Source organism: Salvelinus fontinalis, chromosome 39 (assembly GCF_029448725.1).
Source record: "Salvelinus fontinalis isolate EN_2023a chromosome 39, ASM2944872v1, whole genome shotgun sequence".
Taxonomy (NCBI): Eukaryota; Metazoa; Chordata; class Actinopteri; order Salmoniformes; family Salmonidae; genus Salvelinus; species Salvelinus fontinalis.
In genome coordinates, this window is record NC_074703.1 from 10,968,683 (window position 1) to 10,985,711 (window position 17,029).

A 17,029-nucleotide genomic window follows, 5' to 3' on the forward strand; every position below is an offset into this window, starting at 1 on the left:
ATGTCTTCAATGAACTTGCAAAAACGCTCAACTCTGGTTGAAACTCGTAGTCCAAACCTCTTATCATATACTGGAGCTGCTTTATTTGATTCTTGATCGTTTTGCGTTTTCAAGCGCTTTGAGAGTCTTTTTTTAATAAAAAGCGCTATAGAAGTTGAATACATGTATTATTATTACTTCAGAAGGCATCTGCAGTATCACCATAGTCCTTATCACTAACCACTCGATGTGTTTACTGTTGCGTGAGGGTCTACTACTCTGGATGAAGAATATGTCGCTTGAAGTGGAGGCAAAGGCATGAAGGGAATTCCTGACATAACTTCCATCCAATCATAAACAATAGCGGGAGGAGTCAGGAACTATAGAACCGTGTCAATACATCTCTATGGCAACCATAAGGCGTTCTCTGCGTTCCCCTGCGCTTTTACTCAACTCCAAAGAAACCGAGGGAGAACGTAGGTCAGAGTCAGAGAGAGACAATTTCAATCTATCCAGAACTACATGACATAAAGAAAGAGGGTAACTATAACATTCAATCAGCAAGCACATTAGTTGTCATAATGCTACATGATAGAATGAAAAGGACTAATAACATTGCGCAATAATTGAGCACGAACTTCAGAGGAATAGTTTTAACTTAATTGTAGTAGGCTACATTTCTTCCTGCCCCTTTTAATGGATGTTTTTTTAGTTGCAGCTTTAAATTAACCAAGCAAAGTCAAATAATTTATTTATAACAAACAAGCATTTCAATTGGAGAGATCACAGGAACTAATTTTGATATTTCTAAATTACAAACGGTACTTTACATTCAAGTACTAATTCATAAATTCATTTGTGACATAATTTGCATAAAACAACACAAACATTTTAATAAACAACTGCCCTTTTAATAATCTAAGCAGGAGGCAAATATGTAAATGTTGTGATTAACCTTGGGGCGACTTCAAAGTTTATGCTAATTATGAAAAGGTTCATTTGAAGTAAAATAATAATTGCCTTTTATGTTTAAATTCTGCTCTCATCCCTGATGTAAAAGGGTTCCTATTGCTGTTGCTTTGATTGACTGAGACAAGTTCTCTACATGATGTGTGTCTGATATCTAAACACACAGTTCAACAGTAGCCTTGAGTTGATTTACGATGTGTTTGCGTTGGGAAGAGTAAGACATTGTAAACAATCCTCATGTGACACAGGGACAGAACACCCTGCTCTCTTGAATTATGTCACCTGGGTTTCACATTTCACACACACACACACACACACACACAAAACTCTCCAGTGAGTACTGTATGTGTAACGGATGTGAAATGGCTAGCTAGTTAGCGGGTACGCGCTAGTGGCATTTCAATCAGTTACGTCACTTGCTCTGAGACTTAAGTAGGGTTTCCCCTTGCTCTGCAAGGGCCGCGGCTTTTGTGGAGCGATTGGTAACGACGCTTCATGGGTGACTGTTGATGTGTGCAGAGGGTCCCTGGTTCGCGCCCGTGTCGGGGCGAGGGGACAGGGGACGACGTAAAGTTATACTGTTACATATGCACCACCCTTCTCTCTCCCCTGTCCCCACAGCTCCACCGGAGGCAGAAGGTATGAGACGGACCCCCCCTGTGGGCCTGGGGGACCTGACCCTCATGTCCCGAGGACTGGTCATCGCCCCGCGCCCCTGGACCGCCCAGCGCATCAGCATCACACACACACCTGGCCCTTCACACTCATATACACACACACCTCCATACACACCTGTGGAAGGACAGGGAGCAGGGGAACCCAGAAAGACAGCACTGCAGTCAGACTCAGGTGAGTTCATTCCTATATAATTATCAACTCATAACTTACTCATAACTTAACATGATAATGTACCGTAAGGGCAAAAACCTGGAACAAATCTAAACCAAACACAATTAACAGTGTCCCCCACACAGACTCCTAATCACTTCCATGTCCTCCAGTCTCATCGGTACAGTCAGCCCCAGATGAGCATCTGTTCCTGGGGGAGATCAAGGCCCTGCTCCCCCGGAGGCTGGGGGAGAGGCTGGAGGATGTGAGGGCAGCGTTCAAGGCCCTGGACCCTGAGGGGAGCGGCTCAGTGACCCGGGGGGAGTTCAGACAGGTGGTGGAGGCCTTCCTCTTCCCCCTCACGCAGACCCAGCTCAACACCATGCTGGCCAAGGTGAGAGAGGGCAGGTGTGGGTCTCTTATAGACTGGTTTGGGATCTGTTTGTGCTGTCTTGCCAACTCCAATGACAGCACAAACAGATCTGGGACCTGTGGGGTATACTACAAAGCAGGTTCAATGAGTTAGCCAGCTAACTTGCCTAAATATTCTGAAATAACTTGTACTTTTTTTAAAAGATATGCTTGAAATTGACATGGTCTAATTGACTCAACAACCAAAAAGCACATATCTAAGTTTAGCTTTTTTAAAGAACCAGAAAATCCATCATTATTTCTGGTTGTTTATCCAAGTTAGCAGGCTAACTCATTGAACCTGCTTTGTAGTACACCCAACAGGTGTCCTACGTTCTGCTCTTGCATAGTCTGACAAAGTAATTACATCGCCACCACTGCATGGTCATTGACTATATTGGTCACTAGATGGCAGTACAAGACTTGAGGTTAGTCTTGGTAACGACAGGTGATATCACATACTGTTAAAAAAGGGTTTTATGGCTCATGAAGAAGGGACACGTTTCCGTATCTGAAATTATTTAAACTTTTTCCACTAAGCCTTACTACATAGTCTTGGAGTTCTCAGTTTCTTTATAACTTTTTAGCACAAGTGCTGTGCACAGATGTTTGTCTGTTTTCAGAACTACACTGAACAAAAATATAAATGCAACATGTAAAGTGTTTCCCCTGTTTCATGAGTTGAAATAAAATATCCCATACATTTTCAATACACAGAAAAACCTTATTTCTCTCAAATGTTGTGCACAACATTTGTTTAAATCCCTGTTAATGAGCATTTCTCCTTTGTCAAAATAATCCATCCACCTGACAGGTTTGGCATATCAGGAAGCTGATTAAACCGCATGATCATTACACAGGTGAACCTTGTGCCGGGGACAATAAAAGGCCACTCTAAAATGTGCAGTTTTGTCACACAACACAATGCCACAGATGTCTCAAGCTTTGAGTGAGCGTGCAATTGGCATGCTGACTGCAGGAATGTCCACCTGAGCTGTTGCCAGATAATTAAAAGTTAATTTCTCTACCATAAGCCGCCTCCAACGTATTTGGCAGTATGTCCAACCGGCCTCATAACCACAGACATGTATGGCATTGTGTGGGCGAGCGGTTTGCTAATGTCAACGTTGTCAACAAAGTGCCTCATGGTGGTGGTGGGACTATGGTATGAGCAGGCATATGCTATGGTCAAAGAACACAATTCCATTTTATCGATGCCAATTTGAATACACAAAAATACCCTGACGAATTGTGAGGCCCATTTTCTTTTTTAAAGGTGTCTATGACAAACAGATGCATATCTGTATTCCCAGTCATGTGAAATCCATAATTAATTTATTTAAATTGACTGATTTCCTCATAAGAACTGTAACTCAGTAAAATCAATGACATTTTTGCATGTTGCGTTTATAATTTTGTCCAGTACATGAGGACCACTTAGGGAAATGTGACTCTCTTGATGCATCAATGATAGTAGTAATGGCATTAGCCACATTACTCATTGATCAAATTGATCATTCCCTTGCACTGTTTATGAAAGCAGTGGGGACATTGATCAATATTTAGTTACGTAGTGTAGCTGTTCGCGCGTTTACATTCTGTGTTCATATACCTCCCACTGTTTGTTCTTCATCCACACCTGTTTATCATTGATCAGTACCAGAGTGGTGTTATGGGTAGTGATATACACCTACAGCACATTTGTTTATCATGTATACGGTGTATCCCTTCTCCCCCCATCCGTGGTGTGTTGCTGTGCGATGCCTCTCGTCACTCCACAGCGCCAATGTAATTGTCTCCACTGTTCCTCTTTGTTCCGTCTCAGCGCTTACGCCTGACAGTTTGACTGCCTGTCTTTCCCACAGATTTCCACCCATAATATCAGCACTTTGTGTCCCTCCCTCCCTCCCTCCCTCCCTCCCTCCCTCCCTCCCTCCCTCCCTCCCTCCCTCCCTCCCTCCCTCCCTCCCTCCCTCCCTCCCTCCCTCCCTCCCTCCCTCCCTCCCTCCCTCTTCCTCCCCCTCCTCTTCTCTCAGTCTTTCTGTTCCTTATTCATTAAAAATATGGTGTTTTTCGAGGGGAGTTGTTGAAAGTTTACTTTAAAGGACCATATCGCAGGAGCAGCAGCTGTTGTGCTGGTGACATTTTGATGTGGAAGTCGCTTTGTGCTTGAGGGAGCGAGATGCCACCAGCGGCTTTTTTTCTCTGTCTCCCTCCTCTTCCTCTTTCCTTTTCTTTTTGTCTCATCTGTTTCTCAAACACTTTCAGAGAAGTGATTGAGAGCTCGGTGCGTTTTTTAATATATTTTTTAAAATCGTGATCAATCATTTAGCAGGCGGTGGTTGCCTTACGTGTTAAAGAACACTTACTCCAATAATTACAGGGAAGTCCTAGAGCGGGGTTAGAGAGGGAGAAAGGGAGGGAAAGAGAAATAAGACAGACTGACAGAAAGACAAACAAGAGATGGACAGAGAGGGAGTGGAGGGGAAGATAGAGGCGGATGATGGACAGAGTCTAAGACAGACAGAAAGAGAGAGAGAGAGAGAGAAAGAAACAGAGTGAGTCTGTCATGTCTGAAGGGTGAAGGTGCCACCCACTACTCTATACTGCCTACCTCTACTCCACTGCACATTCACTATAACATAATGACTTGGGTCTGACCTTCACACTAGAACACTATACCTACAGTCGTGGCCAAAAGTTAATTTTCACAAAGTCTGCTGCTTCAGTGTCTTTAGATATTTTTGTCAGATGTTACTATGGAATACTGAGGTATAATTACAAGCATTTCATAAGTGTCAAAGGCTTTCATTGACAATTACATAAAGTTGATGCAGTCAATATTTGCAGTGTTGACCCTTCTTTTTCAAGACCTCTGCAATCCGCCCTGGCATACAGTCAATTAACTTCTGGGCCACATCCTGACTGATGGCAGCCCATTCTTGCATAATCAATGCTTGGAGTTTGTCAGAATTTGTGGGGTTTTGTTTGTCCACCCACCTCTTGAGGATTGACCACACGTTCTCAATGGGATTAAGGTCTGGGGAGTTTCCTTGCCATGGACCCAAAATATCAATGTTTTGTTCCCCGAGCCACTTAGTTATCACTTTTGCCTTGAGGTAAGGTGCTCCATCATGCTGGAAAAGGCATTGTTCGTCACCAAACTATATCTGGATGCTGAATCAACTTTAGGAGACGGTCCTGGCACTTGCTGGACTTTCTTGGGCGCCCTGAAGCCTTCTTCACAACAATTGAACCGCTCTCCTTGAAGTTCTTGATGATCCGATAAATGGTTGATTTAGGTGCAATCTTACTGGCAGCAATATCCTTGCCTGTGAAGACCTTTTTGTGCAAAGCAATGATGACGGCACGTGTTTCCTTGCAGTTAACCATGATTGACAGAGGAAGAACAATGATTCCCAGCACCACCCTCCTTTTGAGTCTTCCAGTCTGTTATTCGAACTCAATCTGCATGACAGAGTGATCTCCAGCCATGTCCTCGTCAACACTCACACCTGTGTTAACGAGAGAATCACTGACATGATGTCAGCTGGTCCTCTTGTTGCAGGGCTGAAATGCAGTGGAAATGTTTTTTGGGGATTCAGTTCATTTGCATGGCAAAGAGGGACTTTGCAATTAATTGCAATTCATCTGATCACTCTTTATAACATTCTGGAGTATATGCAAATTGCCATCATCCAAACTGAGGCAACAGACTTTGTGAAAATTAATATTTGTGTCATTCTCAAAACTTTTGGCCACGACTGTACACAGCAGTCTTACCAGCCCCATTCCCAGGTATATAGAGCATGCAGGGCGGTGCAGTACTCCTGTGGTTCTAGCGAGGCGTTCCGCTCAGTGCCTGCTGATAGCAGTGATAATTAGACAGTGTGACATCTATAATAAGACTCAATGCCATAGAGCTCTGTAGGGAGCAGAAGCACTGGATTACACCGTGGTAGGATGTAGGGCAGGGTGTCAGAGACTAGACTTTGATTATGAGCCACCAGAATAGGTGTGTGTGTGAGTGTGTGTGTGTGCTTGCGTGCATATCTCCCTTATCCATCTGTGTGTGTGTGTGTGCGCGTGTGCGTGTGCGTGTGTGTTGCTGTGGGGCTTACTTAAGAGAGATACTGTTCCACTGCTGGGGCCAGGATAAAAGCAGTGGGCTGATTCCTCAGGTGTGACCCGTTCTGAACACCACCTATTCCCCGACCACCCAGCCCCAGAATTACAGCTCAACCCACCTGACGCTACACAGGCAGAACCCTGCTCTTACCGTCTGACGCCATGGAGATGGGATTACTCTTCACTCTGGTTGTTGTGGGAAAAAGTCTGGAATTGCTCAGAAGTTTTAGGGGAAAGAATATATTTACATTTCAGCATTCTTATGATGCTTATGATGAACATGATCATTATCATCCTCCTTATCACCATCACCATCCTTGTCCATTCTCTACTGATCCAGATACGCTGAGTAAACAGTCTGACTTTGTTGGTCTCCTGTAGGTGTCTAAGAGAGACAGTGTAACGGTGGACTACATGGACTTCCTGAGGAGGTACAGCAGGGTGACTACAGCACAGAGACCAGACACCTCTACAGCCTCCTCTACAGTACAGAGACCAGATGCCTCTACAGCCTCCTCTACAGCACAGAGACCAGCCAGCTCTACAGCCTCCTCTACAGCACAGAGACCAGCAAGCTCTACAGCCTCCTCTACAGCACAGAGACCAGGCACCTCTACAGCCTCCTCTACAGCACAGAGACCAGCAAGCTCTACAGCCTCCTCTACAGCACAGAGACCAGGCACCTCTACAGCACAGAGACCAGCAAGCTCTACAGCCTCCTCTACAGCACAGAGACCAGACAGCTCTACACCCTCCTCTACAGCACAGAGACCAGGCACCTCTACAGCACAGAGACCAGACAGCTCTACAGCCTCCTCTACAGCACAGAGACCAGACAGCTACACCAGGTGGGCACATCACCATTACACTGTAACGCGCATAGGTGAAAAGACTATCTGTGTTACATGAGCCTATGGTCTGTCTTTCTTTCAGGTGTGTCTCTGGATCAGACCAGAGGGGTATGACCCTGACTGAGATACAGCAACGCCTCAAACACAAGGTCTGGATGACACACACACGCGCCCGCGCACACACACGCACGCACGCACGCACACACACAGACACACACACACAGACACGCACGCACGCACACACACACACACACACACACACACACACACACACACACACACACACACACACACACACACACACACAGACACAGACACACACACACACACACACACACACACACACACACACACACACACACAGAAAGACACTAATGCACACCTTGTTGTTTCAACACAAGCCTGGAGAAGATAGAGACCGTTCTATATAAAAGGGAGGTGACAAACATGACCAAATGACATGTATATGTGGGCGGTGAAGTGATTCACCTGTGAAATTGAGATCTAGATGTTTTTGTCATGTCAACATAATAATGTCCCTATGTATCCAGAAGAATGTACAGCACACGTAGGAGGCATACTACACTAAACACAAATATAAACGGAACATGTAAAGTGTTGGTCCCATGTTTCATGAGATGAAATAAAAGTACCTCCTAAAGGGTTCCTGATTAAACAGGATGATCATTACATAGGTGCACCTTGTGCTGGGGACAATAAAAGGTCACACTAAAACATGCAGTCTTGTCACACAACACAATGCAACAAGTGTTGAGTGAGAGTGCAATTGGCATGCTGACTGTAGGAATTTCCACAAGAGCTGTTACCAGAAAATGGGATGTTCATTTCTCTACCATAAGCCGTTTTAGCAATTTTGACAGCACGTCTAACCAGCCTCACAACCGCAGACCACGTGTCTGGCGCCGTGTGGGCGAGCTGTTTGCTGATCTCAACGTTGTGTACAGAGTGCCCCATGGTGGTGGTGGAGTTATGGTATGGGCAGGCATAAGCTATGGACAATGAACACAATTGCATTTTATAGATGGCAATTTAAATGCACAGAGATACCGTGATGAGATCCTGAGGCCCATTGTTGTGCCATTCATCTGCCGCCATCACCTCATGTTTCAGCATGATAATGCACAGTCCCATGTCGCAAGGATCTGTACACAATTCCTGGAAGCTGAAAATGTCCCAGTTCTTCCATGGCCTGCATGCTCACCAGACATGTCACCCATTGAGCCTGTTTGGGATGCTCTGGATTGACGTGTAAGACAGCGTGTTCCAGTTCCTGACAATATTCAGCAACTTCGCATAGCCATTGAAGAGGAGTGGGACAACATTCCACAGGCCACAATCAACAGCCTGATCAACTCTATGTAAAGGAGATGTGACCCGCTGCATGAGGCAAATGGTGGTCACACCAGATATTGATTTGTTTTCTGACCCATGCCTCTACCTTTTTTAAAAAGGTATATGACCAGATGCATATCTGTATTCCCAGGTATGTGAAATCCTTAGATTAGGGCCAAATTAATTTATTTCAATTTGACTGACTTCTAACTCAGTAAAATCTTAGAAATTGTTGCATGTTGCGTTTAGTGTTTCAGATATTAACTAGGTTGTTTATTGTGATGTGAAATAGAGGATTGTACTAAATGGAATCAGTGGTTAAATGAAGCCCTCAGAGGTTGCAGTTATCACAGTTCTGTTCTGTTGGGCTGTACGACAGGCTGCTGTGTAGTGGGTAATGTAGTAATGTACAGTGCCGTCGGAAAGTATTCAGACCCCTTTACTTTTCCCACATTTTGTTACGTTACAGCCTTATTCTAAAATGGATTAAATTAAAGATCTCAGCAATCAACACACAATACCCCATAACGAAGCGAAAACAGTTTTCTTTTTATCTTTGCAAATGTATTAAAAATAAGAAACAGAAATACCTTATTTACATAAGTATTCAGACCCTTGAGCACAGCTGCATCCTGTTTCCTTTGATTATCCTTGAGATGTTTCTACAACTTGATTGGAGTCCACCTGTGGTAAATTCAATTAATTGGACATGATTTGGAAAGGCACACACCTGTCTATGTAAGGTCCCACAGTTGACAGTGCATGTCAGAGCAAAAACCAAGCCATGAGGTCGAAGGAATTGTCCCTAGAGTTCCGAGACAGGATTGTGTCGAGGTACAGATGTGGGGAAGGGTACCAAAAAATGTCTGCAGCATTGAAGATCCCCAAGAACACAGTGGCCTCCATCATTCTTAAATGACAGAAGTTTGGAACCACCAACTCTTCCTAGAGCTGACCGCCCGGCCAAACTGAGCAATCGGGGGAGATGGGCCTTGGTCAGGGAGGTGACCAAGAACCCAATGGTCACTCTGATAGTTCCTCTGTGGAGATGGGAGAACCTTCCAGAAGGAAAACCATCTTTGCAGCACTCCACCAATCAGGCCTTTATGGTAGAGTGGCCAGACGGAAGCCACTCCTCAGTAAAAGGCACATGACAGCCCGCTTGGAGTTTGCCAGAAGGCACCTAAAGACTCTCAGACCATGAGAAACAATATTCTCTGGCCTGATGAAACCTAGATTGTACTCTTTGGTCTGAATGGCAAGAGTCACTTCTGGAGGAAACCTGGCACCATCCCTACAGTGAAGCATGGTGGTGTCAGCATCATGCTGTGGGTATGTTTTTCAGCGGCAGGGACTGGGAGATTAGTCAGGATCGAGGTAAAGATGAACGGAGCAAAGTACAGAGAGATCCTTGATGAAAACCTGCTCCAGAGCGCTCAGGACCTCAGACTGGGGAAAAGGTTCACCTTCCAACAGGACAACAACCCTAAGCACACAGTCAATACAACGCAGGAGTGGCTTCGGGACAAGTCTCTGAATGTCCTTGAGTGGCCCAGCCAGAGGCTAGACTTTTTCGAACATCTCTGGAGAGACCTGAATCAAAAGGGTTCTACCTGGAACCAACATGAGTTCGTCAAGGGGCCGAAGAACCCTTTTAGGTTTCTAAGAGTGTACATCACAGCTCAGGTCAGTCACACGTGTGTGTGTGTGTGTGTTAATATGAGTGAGTTTGTGTGTGTGCATGCATATATGAGTGAGTGTGTGTATATGACTGTGGGTGTGTGTGTGTCTCCGGTCACTCTCTGATGAGTCGTCTCTGCAGAGCATGGTGAGTCTCAGAGGAACAGCTGTGGCTGGTAATGAGTGATATACACACACACATGATGAAGTACCAGTCACAGCTGTTTACCCTGCACATGCGCCTCACTTATCAATATTCCATGTAGACCGCAGTCCCCCTCTTACCTCCCTCCTCTGATACCTCCCACCTCCACCTCCTTGGAGAAGTGCAGAGTGAGATCATTAGCTCACCTCTGGAGTAACCATCCAAGGACCTTTGAATGAGGAACACTCTCTCTCCTTCTGGCGTCATCTGGTTCTCCCGCTGTGTTTATCTCGCTGTCGATGTAGGCTCTCTATGTCTTTCGCTGTTCCAGAACTTCTCATTCAGTCCCTTCCTCTCATTCAATAATAATGTTGTAAGTCCAACTTTCCTCATGCTTAACTTCAAATGCGTCCAAAATAGGTTTAACTATGTCACCTTGAGTAGAGGTGTATGCTTTGAGTTTCAGTTTCTCTACTTTCCCTAATCCTCCTCTATCCCCCTCCATCCCCCTCTGTACCCCTCCATCCCCCTCCATCCCCCTCTTTACCCCTCCGTACCTCTCCATCCCCCTCCGTACCTCTCCGTACCCCTCCATCCCCCTCTGTATCCCTCCATCGCCCTCCGTACCTCTCCATCCCCCTCCGTACCCCTCCATCCCCCTCCGTACCCCCACCTCTACTCTTCCCACCTCTACTGACATGCTCTGACCAGAGAAGAATTACCCCCTTAACTGACAGACACACGTAAAGGCAGCAGCACTCTTCTCTCTGATCTACTCTTTCTCTCTCTTTTCTTCTCTTTATTTTCCTCCCTCTCCCTCTCTCTCTCTCTCAGTCTCAGTCTCTCTCTCTCTCCCTCTCCCCCCTCTCTGTGTCACTGTGATTTCTCCTCTTAACTTCTATTTGTGATCCACCTCCCTCCCTTCATTTCTTTCTGACTCTCTCCCTCCATCTCCTCTTTCATCGCTCTCTTCAGAGAGCCACCCGTGTCCCTCTGGTTGTCTCCTACCCATAATTCATGGTGACAGGAAAGGTTAGATTGCACGTGGAAGAGTTCTGGTTGACAGAAAGAGGAGCGGGAACACTATTTAGGCCTGTCATTACACACTGTTTACAAGACATCTTCAGAGTCCGACCTAGACTCACACTCACACATCTCCACACAATTGAACCTATGACACTGTAAAAAATGACAAGTTACTGTGGCTTCACTGAATTTGTCAGTTTGAGATAGAGAAATATACATTTACATTAGTCATTTAGCAGACGCTCTTATCCAGAGTGACTTACAGTAGTGAGTGAATACATATTCATACTTTTTATGTATAAAAATATACTATAACCAGAGGAGAGACAAAGTAAGCAGGGAAGCAGGGAATTGAGAAAAAAGGGAGAAAGAGACAAGGAGAGAGAGATAGATCAAGAGTGAGAGATCGAGAGACAGACAGACAGACAGACAGACAGACAGACAGACCTTCAGACAGACAGAGATGATATGTAGCCAGTCACAGTCTGTAACCCATCCCCAAATGCCCCTTTGAGTGACTAGATCTGTGGCTGTGTTATCCATCTCATTCTAACCAGCTCACAAGGACACACACACACACACACACACACACAAAGATGGATTAACATATAACAGGCTGGTAAACAAAAACAACAGAGCTTTCGTTAATTAACGAGCGCAGGGCCGGCCGGGCGGGCGGGTGGCGAGGGGCGCTCACAGTGGCACCATGCCAGGCCCCAAGCCATGCCAACCTGAAACACAGCTGCCTAATGGTGAACTGGCACTGGCTGGGACAGGGATGGGAGACAAGCGAGGAAGGGATGGGAGAGAGCGAGGGAGAGGATGGGATGGAAGTGGGGGAAGGGGATGGAGGGAGACAGATGATATGGAGATAGAGGGATGGTAGAGAGAGGGCAAGAAAATGATGGAAACAAGGGAGGCGAGAAAGACAGAGAGAGGAAGGTACACAGAGAGACGGAGCAAGAGAAAGAGAGACAGAAAAGCAGAGAGAAAGAGAAAGCAAAACGTTAGCGAGAGAGGGAATAGAAAAGGAAGAAACAAAGACAGATAAACGGAGAGAGGAGAGGGGGAGTAGTCGTAGCCCGTAGTGTGGAGAGAGAGGAGATAGAGAGATAGCGATAGAGAGATAGCGCTAGAGATTGGATGATGATATCCCCGTGTCTCTGCTCATTAATAGTGTAAGCTCTCCTCTCTCTTTCTCCTTTGTGATTTTAACACATTTCTAATTAGCACAGAATCCTCTTCGTTTGGGAGAGGGGATGGAGAGATGGGGGGATCATATTTATATCTGTCTTTAATAAATTCCCTTTCATTTGATCTTTTTTTAAACACGACACGACGGTATAGCTAGCGTTTCCTTTCCCCTGACTCCAGCAGAAGAGAATGAAAGCTGGTCCTAATGCAAGGGGTAATTGGTATGCTTGTCTGAAAGCTTTCATAGTTGTCGAAGTTGTTAGATTCTACAAACAGTAGGAGATTTTTCGGAAGTTAACAACAGAGAGCAGAGAATCAAAAGGCGGACTCAAACAACTTTGGAATCGAGTCTTGAATCAGTATTGTTCATTATGATGCTCAAAATGATGAAACGCTAAAGGGTACTATATGATGCTAGCATTTTAGGTCAGTTAAGGTGACTTGGGTGGTGTTCGTTAGGGAATCCAATGGAAAACGTTTTAAAAACGTTTCGCAACGAAAACCGAGTAAGTGTTTTTTATTGGATAAGTTCAGCTAGTCCCTCCTTATTTCAGTCCATTTTCTTCCTTTTGGTGCCTAATGAATACGACCCTGAGGGTGTTCTATCAGCTTGTTTTCTGTCAGTCTAACCTTCTCCATTTGGAGGGACAGTATTATGTGCGACACACTGCTGTATAGACAATGTCAGTGTGTTAGCCCAGTGGGGAGAGGGAGGCTCCCCTGCTTGTCTTTCAGGGAGACGTTTGGCAGCGCTGCTAATCAGAGTGCAATTAGACAGAGAACACTTTGGGCGACAGAAAACTCTGATTACCCAAGAGTCAACGGGGTATATTTAGTATCTATCTGTTCCTGTCCATGGTTGCCGTGGCGCCCCCGAGCTACGAGCTGAAGTGTGGTGGAGAACGAGGAAAGATGGAGGAACAAGTGATCACACAGTGGCTCTAAAGGACACTCCCTATAGCTAACCCAACACTGTTTACTTTATGGCTAGTCAACCTATAGATGTACAGCATACTGTACTTATCACCTGCATAACTACACACAAATGTTACCACTTACCGCCTGCAACCTACAACTACCTACAAACAGAAATGTAACCCCTCTAGAATGACCCCAAACTCAAACCCAGCTACCTGCCCTAACCCCTCATGAAACCATTTAACCCAAAATAGCACTCCAACTACCCCCCATTAACAACCACAAAATAAGTCTGACTTAAATCAGTCTGTATCTAGCCTCCAAACCCAAACCTACAGTAATCTCTCTGACTCAGCCCTCATCCCTCTAACATCCATCCCCTTCCCCTCTGCTCCGTCTCTGTCTCTCAGAAGTCTGCAGTACTTGTGTTTACACCCTCCCCTCTCACCCCAACACAGTGCTTTGGGGAACAGAACACACTCTGCTCTGCATCAACAGAACAAGGCTTCAGAATCAGAGGCGTCAATACCACTGCTTGTACAGATGAAAGTCAGAGAGCTTCAGACAGAGTTTAGGAGTTCACACAGACACTTCTGAGTTGTTTTCTTGGTTTTGAAACTCTGCAGATTGGGAGCAACCTGAAGAATGTAATCCGGGCCTTTCGTCTGTTCGACTACAACCGAGACGGACAGATCCAGCAACACGAGCTGCGCAGGATACTGGAGAACTACTGCTTTCCCTTAACACAGAGAGACTACCAGAGGTGGGAGAGAGGGTCCAATACATACAAGCCTGCACACACACACCCATCATGGATGATGGATCCAACTATTTCCAGTACTCCCTACGGTCAGAAGTAATCTTTTGGATAGGACATGATAACTAATGCTAACTTTGTGGTCAGTCCTTTGTCTTTTCATTGAGACAGAGCTAATTCACTTTTTAAAACTTTGGGCCCTGCAGTCAAATCCACTCCAGAAACGTCACCCAGCTTTTAGTGATGTGGCTCTAGAGGATTCTGTGTGACAGGTTCATTTAACATGGCTTTAATTGGTTTCAGTACTCAGGAAGCTCTCTCTCACTTTGTCTCACCGTCTCTCCTTTAAAAAAAAATCTTCCTCTCGCTTTCTCTCTGTCCCACTCTCTCTCTCTCTCACACACACACTATCTCTCTCTCCCTCTTTCCCTCACCCTCTCTCTCGCTCTGTTTATTTTCAGCACATACAGTATCTCACAGTGTTGCCCCTCTATCTCTCATTTCCTTTTCTGATCTTCGGTTTACTTACCCAATAAAACGGACTATGATTTGATCTCCTCTCCACTGCAGACTGTGGACCCACCACAGCCCTAACAACATGGCAACCATGTCCTACAAAGTGTTCCTGGAGAAGCTGGGCCTGGAATCTAACAAGTACCCGAAGTTTGTCCCGGAGCCTCCAAAGCTAGGTAACTCAAATGACTACAATCAGTTCATAAGGCACTCAAATAGCTGTTAAGACACACAGACCTGCAGACAAATATACACAGAGTTTCAACCATTAAGCTACAGCCGAACACTTTAATCTGTCTTGGATATGACTGATGACATTGTGTGTTTTACAGCGTTGGGCTGGCAAGAAATTAGTCCTCCAGACAAGATAAAACTGAGGAACAGAGCCTTGTCCCAGAATGCAACAGGAGATACACAGGATATCCAAGGCCTGACTCAAGACGAGCTGCAGACGCTCTTCCTGAAAAAGGTAGAATAGTCAACTTTGACGGCGCCATGATAATGTATTGTGGCCAACTCAGTGGAGAAAATAGCAAAACAGAGATTATCCACTAGCTAAATATTTGGCCAACTGCTAAAAGATCTTATCAAGGTCACTGTTGAAAAGTGAAAGCATCACATGATATGATTGGGAGGATACCATCTATCCAGATTGGTTTAAGCTACGACAGTGTCTGCGATTGCGTTTGTGTGCGTGCATGCATGTGTTTGTACGCTCCTGCTTGTGTATGTGTGCATAGTTGTGTGCGTTTTATTCTTGTTTGTATGTCACCATCTGGCCCTGTTCCGTGCGTTATCCTCTTAGATGAGACAGAGAGGGGGAATTGGCTCTAAGTGGCGCGCTAGTATGCGTCGCGACAGAGGGAACACTTCTCATTAAAATGTTTGCCCAGAAAAATCTGTTCCTGAGTTAGTGTGTTAATCATGACTAATTTGTGGGAAGGCAGCAGCAGTGTAGTACTGCACATCATATGGGGGTGATCCCCACGGCAACCACAACGTTGACTCACTTCCTGTCATTAGTGTTGTGTGTCTGCTCCCCAACGTAATATGTATGTGTGTGTGTGTCTCTGTTAGTTGTGTGTGAGCTGTACCCTAGTGTGGAGAGCACTGCAAGCGTTTGATGTCACCCTCTCTGGACTGGTGTCACAGGAAGACCTGAGGGCCGTCCTCAGCAGCTTCCTGTTTCCCATGAGCCTCAGCACCTTCCAGAGCCTGACCTGCCGGTATGAAACTGAACACAGTGACGCGGTTAACTTGACTACTATGCTCTCTTTCTGTTACCAATTCCCTGCTGGTGACTTTTATCAGCAGCTCACAACACTTTCCCGTTTTATCTCGGTTAACCCAGAAAAACATTTGGTCAGATGCTCGATTGTGTTTACGTAGTTTGTCCACGAGAGATTATTTAAAATTCCCACTCCACTCCCCATCCCCCAGGAGCGGTGCCTGAGTCTAGCAGGGGAGCACTTCCACTTCCTTTGTTTCCTTCCCTGCTTTCTGACATTTTTGTATCCAGAGTCTCAATGTTAACAAGATGAATGTGTGTTTTGCATTTGTTGTGTGTTTGTATGTTTGTGTGGTGTGTGCGCATGCTGTAGTTTTGGGGTGAGAGCAACAGGGCCTGTGAAATGGAAACAGTTCCTGGGTCAGTTTCAGGGTCCAGTCACAGAGGAGGACTACACCACTCCTCAAACAGACAGGTCAGTTATCTCTAACTACCACTCCCTGATCTGAGTTCTATACAAGGAACTATTATATTATTCTATTATATATCTCTAATTCGTGACCTCTGGTTCTGGGCTTCCAATGCACCTTTCACTCACTATCGACCGTCCTCTCTCGCCGTCTTTCCCAATCTCTCTCTCCTCCTCCTCTCTCATAGGGTTCCTGAGCTACCTAACGCAGAGGAGGGCTCTCTGACAGAGTTCTACCCTATACTGAAGAGAGCCTTTAACCAGTTGGACAGGGTAAGAGACAAGTCCTCACGAAGGAGTGGAACAAGGGACAGGAGAACTGTAAGAACTAGCACAGTATAAAAGATTTAGGGAAACACAGTACTTCAGAAGATTACAGATAGGCAGACCGTTAGATGCCGCTATTGATGTCCAGGAACGGAGTTACATATGGCCACTAGTTACTCACTCAGTCACCATATGTTCACTTGACAACCATGTCCGACATCAACATCATCATGCCTCAAGTTCTATCTCGAGATGCTCAAATCAGTCCACGTCAGCCGTATGAAACGTGATAGTGACACTAGACTTTGGTGGA

General features: G+C 45.4%; 1 protein-coding gene and 1 long non-coding RNA gene across 7 annotated transcripts in view; one reads left to right on the forward strand and one right to left on the reverse strand.

Annotated features, from left to right (window-relative positions):
• Positions 1 to 10,846, reverse strand: part of LOC129838819 (uncharacterized) — a 19,714-nt gene extending 8,868 nt beyond the window's left edge. Inside the window, exon 1 of the long non-coding RNA XR_008756906.1 lies at positions 10,551 to 10,846. This is a non-coding gene — a long non-coding RNA (uncharacterized LOC129838819). The remainder of the gene's footprint in view (positions 1 to 10,550) is intronic.
• Positions 75 to 17,029, forward strand: part of efcab6 (EF-hand calcium binding domain 6) — a 34,534-nt gene continuing 17,579 nt past the window's right edge. For all 6 annotated transcript variants that reach the window (XM_055906021.1, XM_055906023.1, XM_055906024.1 and 3 more), the window contains exons 1-11: positions 75 to 519; positions 1,570 to 1,797; positions 1,950 to 2,170; positions 6,697 to 7,163; positions 7,249 to 7,315; positions 14,109 to 14,245; positions 14,810 to 14,928; positions 15,085 to 15,221; positions 15,830 to 15,978; positions 16,354 to 16,455; positions 16,638 to 16,722. In XM_055906021.1, coding sequence (XP_055761996.1) covers positions 1,590 to 1,797; positions 1,950 to 2,170; positions 6,697 to 7,163; positions 7,249 to 7,315; positions 14,109 to 14,245; positions 14,810 to 14,928; positions 15,085 to 15,221; positions 15,830 to 15,978; positions 16,354 to 16,455; positions 16,638 to 16,722 — 1,692 coding nt within the window. In that variant the 5' untranslated portion in view covers positions 75 to 519; positions 1,570 to 1,589. The remainder of the gene's footprint in view (positions 520 to 1,569; positions 1,798 to 1,949; positions 2,171 to 6,696; positions 7,164 to 7,248; positions 7,316 to 14,108; positions 14,246 to 14,809; positions 14,929 to 15,084; positions 15,222 to 15,829; positions 15,979 to 16,353; positions 16,456 to 16,637; positions 16,723 to 17,029) is intronic.